Source organism: Ursus arctos, unplaced genomic scaffold (assembly GCF_023065955.2).
Source record: "Ursus arctos isolate Adak ecotype North America unplaced genomic scaffold, UrsArc2.0 scaffold_36, whole genome shotgun sequence".
In the NCBI taxonomy this organism is placed as follows: Eukaryota; Metazoa; Chordata; class Mammalia; order Carnivora; family Ursidae; genus Ursus; species Ursus arctos.
The window spans coordinates 16451388-16460354 of NW_026623050.1; the positions used below are offsets into that span (position 1 = coordinate 16451388).

General features: G+C 42.0%; 1 protein-coding gene across 1 annotated transcript in view; it reads left to right on the plus strand.

The window, feature by feature from the left end:
• The window catches only part of AP4E1 (adaptor related protein complex 4 subunit epsilon 1), a 66915-nt gene extending 59689 nt beyond the window's left edge, over positions 1–7226 (plus strand). Inside the window, exon 22 of the mRNA XM_057306322.1 lies at positions 6815–7226. Within this exon, the coding sequence (XP_057162305.1) occupies positions 6815–6898 (84 nt within the window). The 3' untranslated portion in view covers positions 6899–7226. The remainder of the gene's footprint in view (positions 1–6814) is intronic.
• Positions 7227–8967: the final 1741 nt, after the last annotated feature.

Here is an 8967-nt window from a genome sequence, read left to right on the forward strand (position 1 = left end):
GTGGGGGAGAGGACGCATGAGTGCTTGATGGGACCTTTACCGCCTGAAAGCTAAGTCCTGTGAGAAGGCGCCATGTCATTTAAGAGATCTCTGTGCAAGTATCGTGTGATTACAGATAGTATGATGTGGAGGAGCACTTTCCTCCATTATGGAAGATGTCCATGAAGTTGTACTGAGCTAAAAGAACTTGTTCTAGGACAGAAAGCAGTGGACATTTGACCAGTGAAGCTGAAGATAGGTGGCTAATGAATATAAAGCAGATTTACCAGCTAAGTTAGCATTGCCTGTTTCTTTAGAAGAGTGAGCACTGTGGTAATCGGAGGGACAGCTATACATTAACAAGGCCAACAGCATCAGGAAGGTTGGGGAAGAACAGGTCTTCTGAATAAGCAGCAGGAAACAGAATTACTTAAAAAGAAATATGTTTTCATAGGCATCACATGGGAAACTTCATGGTAGATGCCTGGATCCAAGATAGGAAGGCACCCAAAAGATGGGTCCAGAGAACCCTGAGGTCTTAAAGATTGTGGCCTGGATACAGGGAAGATAGACCTGGGCAGGGGGAAAAGACGGATAATGTCAAACAGCATGAATTTCCTGGAACATCTCTAATGCTGAAAATATAATGAGTTCTTTTAAGCGGTTGCAGCTAGATTGTGGCCTTCTTTCCAAGAAAGGAATCAATTTTCTTTAGTTATTTTAAACCATTTTCCTAAGTGGATGAGTACTTTTCATTCCCCAGAACACATTGTCAATGCCACTAAACAGCTGACCTTAGGAAGTTCTTCCCTGATGCGGTCTGGCAGGACATGTGCCAAATGGGCAGAGACTAGAGCCCAGAGATTTTTTGTATTTCAGTGAAAGAAAAGTACTTGGAAATCTGATTGCACATCTCCATTCCTTATATTTCCTTATATTGTGTGACAAGTAGAAAGTAACAGAGGCGAGGTGTGATATATTCTTAGTGGGAGGGGCTTGGTCTGAATTGCTGCTGTACGCTTCAATGCAGTTAAGGGCAAAACCAGTAAGTGGAACAAGCTGGTCCCCACTGATGAGCAAGGTATAAGACCTGATAGATAAGGTTAAGAATTTATTTTTTCATCTTAGTTCACTGATTAATAGTTGCTGGGGTTAAATAAGAGTTATTGTGAGCTATGGGAAAAATGAAATGATTTGGACCCAACTCCAAATCATTGGACGAGTCTTCATCTACAGAAGTGATAAGGGTCTTTTGTTATTCATAAGGAGCCTTTTTGAGCAGACCTGATTTTATGCTACTGAAGTGACACAGAATGGGGTTGGTCACCAGAAAGCCCCAAGTGATCAGAGGGATGGAACTTTCAGACCCTGCTCACCTACCTCTGGGAAGGGAAAAGAGAGGGGCAGTGCGGCTGGAGATTAAGCTCTGTAAAAACTCTTGAATAGGATTGATGAACTTCCCATGTTGGTGATGGACCCCGGTTCCATGGGGACAGAAGTTCCCATGCTCAGTACCCTTTCGGACCTTGCCATATGTATCTCTTCATGTGGCAGTTCTTGAAATGTGGCCAGAATTGAGATGTGTTTGAAGTATAAAATGGACATGTGTTTTGAAGTGTAAACATTGGATTTCAAAGACTTAGTGCAGGGGCGCCTGGGCGGCACAGCGGTTAAGCGTCTGCCTTCGGCTCAGGGCGTGATCCTGGCGTTATGGGATCGAGCCCCATTCTTCCTCTCCCACTCCCCCTTCTTGTGTTCCCTCTCTCGCTGGCTGTCTCTATCTCTGTCGAATAAATAAATAATAAAAATCTTTAAAAAGAAAACAAGAACAAAAACAAAGACTTAGTGCAAAAGTAAAGTAATTTTTTTTTTAAAGATTTTATTTATTCATTCGACAGAGAGAGACAGCCAGCGAGAGAGGGAACACAAGCAGGGGGAGTGGGAGAGGAAGAAGCAGGCTCATAGCGGAAGAGCCTGATGTGGGACTCGATCCGGTAACGCCGGGATCACGCCCTGAGCCTAAGGCAGACGCTTAACCGCTTTGCCACCCAGGTGCCCCAAAAGTAAAGTAATTTTTATATTAAGGATATTAAAATAGTATTTTAGATATATGAGACTAAAAGTATATTACCCAAATTAATTTCACCTGTTTCTTTTTGTTTTTAATGTGGCAGGATACTAGAAAGCTTAAATTCCGTATGTGATTGCATTATATTTCTATTAGCACTATCTTGGATCTAACTTTCAACCAAGATCTCGATTTATAGCCCATAAAGGTCAAATCTAGAAAAAAAACTCCCTTCCTTGCTCTAATCCTGATATTAAATCCATTATTCTTAAACTTTAATGGCAATTCAGAGAGAATTGGAGTTTGTTCTGGTGCAGTTACTTAGAATCAGTTTGGTCCTTTCAACACCTGCCTTTAAGTTTTCTTAGGCAGAGTCCAGAGCAGTGTTTAGGGTTAATTTATCACCATTAAGGCAACACCCTTCTGAAGGTACTACCTCTGTCTCATGAGGGCACTTTGGCTGGTGGAAACAAACTTTTCCATCCCAAATTCTAGCCATCCCGGCCTCCTCCATCTCTTAGGATTTTTCCTTCCCTGTCCTGTGCCCTGGAACCTGCTTCCAGGCAGTCAGCTGGGACAATCACAGGATTTGCCTTGGTTTTTGTTTTCCTGTGAAACAAAATCAGAAATCAGAGTCCTGTGATGGTGGTTTTTCAGTGTCTAAAGATCATGATTTCATGTAATTTCTCTAGTTTCCTGGTTGTTTAAGGCAGGAGGATAAATCTAGTCCTTTTGGTCAGAAGAGGTACTACCCTAATTAGGTTTTAATTTCATGAAGGACATATTCCTATCCTATTCTAGGAATTCCTGAGTCACTTGATTAAATTCAGTATAGAATTTGGAAGGAAGAGGCACATTTTACTCTGTGGGAACATAGAACTGGAACACTCCTCTGTGTGTTCTAGGTTGGGCCAGGTTATTAAAAATAATGTACTGGGGCGCTTGGGTGGCTCAGTTGGTTGAGTGTCTGACTCTTGGTTTGGGCTCAGGTCATGGTCTCAGGGTCATAAGATCGAGTCCTGTGTCAGGCTCCACACTCAGTGCAGAGTCAGCTTTCCCTCTCCATCGCCCTCAGCCCCTCCCTCCTCTCTCAAATAAATAAATAAAATCTTTCTTAAAAAAAGATAATATACCTACAATTGGGGGATGCAATTAGCGTTGAAAGGAAGAGCTCCTTATTGTGGCAGTTAAGCGCTGGTTAAGAAAGCAGAATGGAGTAGAAGAGGACTTCTGAAATCTTTCCATCAGTGTGAAGTCTCGGAAGACTTGTGTCGACAGACAATGCCAGACAGGCCAGGAGGGCACGAGCCTTGGCCTCTGCCTGGAGCAGCCCCAGGCTAAGAGCTCTGTGGTAGGCCAGCCTGAGCTGAACTCTCCCCAGCACTGGGAGTGGTATTTGGGAATGTTTTTTGTGGGAGAATACTGTGGAGTTTGAACTGCTGATTTGTCTGTGCATAATAGGGTTTTTGGGGGAGGGGGAGCAGGGAAGAGGGTTGTTGTTTCTTGAAATTTCCTTCCGTGGACATTGAACTTATAAATGAAAATGCCAGACGGTGCCATCTATCACATCCCTCCTGCTTCTGGACTCAAGTCTCAGCTTCAGAATCCTTCCAACCATAGCCCTGTAGGTATCCATTTCTTAAATAGTAGGTAGTCTGAGTTACCCCTCAAAATGAAGCCAATTTATCCTATCTTAAGTAGTATGTAATTAGTTTATAACAACCTCCTTCACATTAGGGGATTCCCAACTTGTAGACTGCTACAAGGAGCTCTCCGCCTTACCTCTTACTCTGACTTATTTCCCGTCCACAGTGACTGTCTACCCCTAATTAAATCCAGAAGGCCTCCAAGGAAAAGTAATTTGTCATCATAACAGGGTAACATTCATTGAGTGTCACTGGGTCGGAAACTCTTCCAAACACTATTATGTGCTTAGTCCCCCAAACCCCTGTTTGTATTTTCCTATTTTATTGATGAAGAAACTGAGTCTTGGGGAGCTGAAGTGACTGTCTGAGGTCACACAGATACCTAGTAGTAGAGTTAGGACATCAGGGATTTTATGATCATCCTTGAATGTCCTCTGCCTATTTTCTTATTTCCTTTTTCCTTTTCTTCTTCCACACCTTGTGGCTTTGGTGAGGAGCTGCTGGCCCTTTGGGAGCTCGGCCAGTTAGCGGGCGCCATAACTTCTGTGAGCAGACTGACAGGGAGGGCTTTTCTGACTGGAGAGAGACGTATTTGTTTTTTCTTTTCTTGGTTACTTACAGATTTGAAGCCACTCAGAATGCTGAAAGTCCAGGTAGCCTAAGAAAATTGAGAAATTACAGTAATTTGTTTTTAATTTGGCAATTGGGTCAGGAAATTAAATAATGCTGTGATTATTTTATTTAATTGAAGCAGGTAATTATAAAGCCAGAAGAAAACTATTTTCAACAAGTTAACCGTTGATGATTGATGATTCACTGTTTTTATTGTTTTGTATTAGAAAACAATCATCACAAAAAAATGATAAGCAGATTAATCCATCATACGTATACAGATACACAGAGAGGCACCTATATAATTCTTTACTGAAGTAAACATGTTTCAAACTATTAACTATTTTATATGTATATGTGAAAGATCTTTTTTTAATGATTTTAATGATTATTTCAGCCACCTCATTTTTTTTTCTTTTAGAGAGAGTGCGCACGTGGGGAGGTGTAGAGGGAGAAAGAGAGAATCATAAGCAGGCTTCATGGCCAACGTGGAACCCCACTTGGGGCTTAATCTTATGACCCTGAGATCATGACTTGAGCCAAAATCAACAGTCCAACTGAACCCCCAGGCACCCCCCAGCACATCAACTTTTGAGGAGGTAACTCTGAGTATAGTTTCTCAGCCAATGTGCCCTGGTTGCTCCCAGCAGGGTATAGTGTAGAATCATCAGACCACCCATTCCTGACTGGAGTGCTGGGAGCAAGCCCAGGGCTGCAGGACCAGAGTTCAGGGGGTGTGAGTCTGGGGCATGGGGATGGGCCAGCTGTGAGGCTTTACTAACTGGTCCAGAAAAGTGTGGCTGCCAGTCCCAGAAGCCCAGAGAGAAGAGGGGGCAAGTCTGGTCCTCTTGCTGGGCTTCCCCCAGTTCTCCCCAGACCCCACACTAGAACACAGAGGGGGACATGAGCCCTGGAATATTGGGGCTGCAGGAACAGAGCACAGAGCTGACAAAAAGTGGTCATCTTTCCTCCTTCCCTTATTTCTTTTCTTTCATTATTTGAGCACCTTTTATAGGTCAGTCAGGATGCTAGGTCCTGGGGAATGAGATCAGATCCTTGCCTTTGGGGAGCTCTTGATTTGGGGGAACTATCTGGATGGCAGAGTGTGGCAAGGGTGGGGACACAGATGTCTGCAGGAGCCCCACAAGCTGTTCAGAAGGGACCTTCTCCCTAGTAAGGCTGTGAAGTATCTTGGTTCCTCAGCATACAAAGGAGCTGTTACCTGTTACTCTGGATTATTTCTTTCTAAGTAGGGTGACCATGTCATTAGTAGTGGAAATTAAGATACTTTTGAAAGTGAGAGCTTTATATATAAATATAAAAAATACTCATTGATCAACAAATTGGCTTATTGGTGGATTAATAAAATCGATAAATAAAAAGCTGTTTCCAACAAATTTTTGGAACACATAACTATTTACATTAAAGCAAAAGTTAATGTCTTTATATTGATTATATGATCATTTAAAAAAAATAAGCAGAATTATTTTTCTTGTGTTCACATTTGTTAGCTATTTCTGTCCTCAAAACCTCAGCAACTCTTCTGTTCAAAAAACAGAGATGTTTTTCTGAAGAATGCATTAGAAGATATATGTTACTAATTTTTTCCTTAAAATTGCCTGCAGTCGCCTTCAGAGTTGCATTTTGTAGTTCTTAAGTTTGACATTGTTGATATTATTCTGTGAAGACTATACTATATTCCTTAGATTTTGGCAATTTTTCATTGAGATATAATTCATATAATGTAAAACCCATCATTTTAAAGTGTATAATTCGGTGGTTTTTGGTATATTAACTATGTTGTACAGTCATCGTCACTACAGAATTTCCATCAACCCAAAAGGAAACCCTGTGTCTATTAGCAGTTAGTCCCAATTTCCCCTCTCCCCAGCCTCTGGCAACCAGCTAATGTTCTTTCTATGTCTATGGATTTACCACTTGTAGACATTTTAAAAAATGGCATCAAACTATATGTGGCCTTTTGTGTCTGGCTTCTTTCACTTCGCATAATGTATTCAAGGTTCATTCATCTTGTAGCATTTAACAATCCTTCATTCCTTTTTATGGCCAGATAGTATTCCTTTGTATGGATATACCACATTTTGTTTATCCCCTTCAGTTGAGGGACATTTGGATTGTTTCTACTTTTTGGCAATTATGTTTTATTTTAATTTAATTTTTATTTTTTTGAGAGAGAGCAGGCATGAGTAGGGGGTGTAGAGGGGCAGAGGGAGAGGAAAAGAGAGAATCTTAGGCAGGCTCCATGCCCAACACAGAGCCCGTCTCAGGGCTCGATCTCATGACCCTGAGATCACAACCTGAGCCAAAATGAAGAGTCAGATGCTTAACTGACTGAGCCACCCAGGCGCCCCACATTTCGGCTGTTATGAATGGTACTGTGAACATTAGTGTCCAGATTTTTATGAGACTATGTTTTCTGTTCTCCTGAGTATGTATCTAGGAGTGGAATTGCTGGGTCATATGGTAACTCCGTGTTGAATTTTTTCAGGAACTACCACACTGTTTCCCACAGTGGCTACACCATTTTACACTCCCATCAGCAATGTGTGAGAGTCAAGGCAGCCTAAGATGAGACATGCTACAACCTAAGAAACAACTCTTTACCCAGGCAAGTGACGATGACCTCACCTCCTTATATACAGCCCTGACCACCTCCCTCCAGGGTCAGCCTCCTCTTCAACAGCCACCCAGAAATTTCCCAGAGGAAAGAATAATGTCAAACAAAGTGACTGCAGTGAAGGACTCTTCTAAAGTCCTAAAAGCTGCCATTACCCAAAACAGGCATCCAGCACGTTCATTTAGGACTTGCCATAAATACCAGCACCAGCAATGTTATCATCTTATGGGGGGTTGGCTTCACAACACTTTAGAAAGTTACAACATCATAAATAATCTATGAATATGTTATTTCATCTGCTCTCATAATTTGTCTGCTCCATCAGCGTTCTGGCCAATTTTAGAAGTTTCCATGTAAATATATACGTATAATGGCAAGAAAAACATGAAAATTGAACAAAATGAGGTCAAAGATCACATTTAATCCACAAATATTATGATAGAATGTGAAATTGTTTTATGGGTGGCTAAAGTAAATCTGTCTGGGGGGGGAGGAGATGACGTGTGTTGCCACCGGTCCAAAAAGAAAGGATGCCTAATAGGGAAGCAAGCAGCAGGCCTCTTTAGAACCTCTTTTTCCCTAGTTAGTGATGTACATTCTTATAAATGATTTGGGGCTGTCCTAAAATACTGGACCTGGTACATTTATGTACATACGAATTTATACTGACACTCCAAGAATAACAGAAAATACTGTTTTATAACACTTAAAGCCCTGTGACGCATCTGGACATGTGCCGTAGAAGAAAATTAATTCTGAAATGGAGTTGGTTCCCATCGATTGTCACTAAAAATCATTCAGGCGAAAATGAACAGTTTGGGCCTGACTCTATGAAGGTGTTAATTAAGGGCACAATTACGGAAATGGGTTAACAATTATTGCTCACTCTAGTTTTCTTTAAAAATATGCCTAGGGTATGATCTGTGATTCTTCTTTCTTGGAGTCTGGAATCCTCTCCTGCTCTCCTTTTCCAGCTACTTGGGATTCTCTGGGGAACTTTCTTGATGCCTTTGATTCCCAGGTGTGCTACAGGTTTGGCGCAGGCAGATTTCAGGTTGCGGAGGTTCAAACATAGTACTCAGGGGACACACTGGGGAGGGTTCAGCTGCTGTTTGAATGTCCGTGTTGTGTAGGTAAACTGGTGATAGAGCAGATTAAGAAATCACTGCTTGGTGGTTTGCTGGCAACTCACTTCCTCCAGACTTCCTCTCAAAGGCTCCAAGTGGACTCAATATTATTTCCAGGAAGGTATGGAAGTGGAGGCAGTAAGGGTATTGGTTTGGAGGACACATGGGACTAAGAGGATTGCCTAGATCTGGAAAAGTTGGTTCTCCCTCCTCTTGAGACTTCTGTTTATAAGGGCAGGAGATTTGGCTTTGGAGGGCAGGTACCTGCCATGTTATCTGCTGTGGAAGTAAGCAGCAACAAAGGGGGAATGAAAAAAAATCCGATATACAATTTAGCGTAAAAGAAACACATGACATCTTATATCTCACAAATTCTTTAAATGTATTTATTTTTTGTAACGGTGGTAGTTCCAGGACCCCTTTAGATAGCCAGTGATGAAAGCTTTTATTTATTTATTTTTTTAAGATTTATTTATTTATTTTAGAGAGAGAAAGAGCATGCGTGCATGAGTGGGGGGAGGCGCTGGGGGAAAGAGAGAATCTCTCTCTTTTTTTAAGATTTTGTTTATTTATTTGTCAGAGAGAGCCAGGCAAGGGGAGATACAGACAGGCTCCTTGCTCAGCAGGGATCCTGATGTGGTACTCGATCCCAGGACCCTGGGATCAAGACCTGAACCAAAGGCAGACACTTAACCGGCTGAGCCACCCAGGTGCCCTGACTAATACCTTTTAAACACCGCCTGCTGGAGAGTTTTTCTCTCGTCCTGGTTTCAGTGGAAATTCAACAACCTCTGGGCCCTTTTATAAAGCACAATAGGGGGCTTACAAGAAAGAGGATGGAGTTAGGAACAGTCACAAGTAGATACACCCGACAGGTAAGGGGTGGAGTATTCAGGA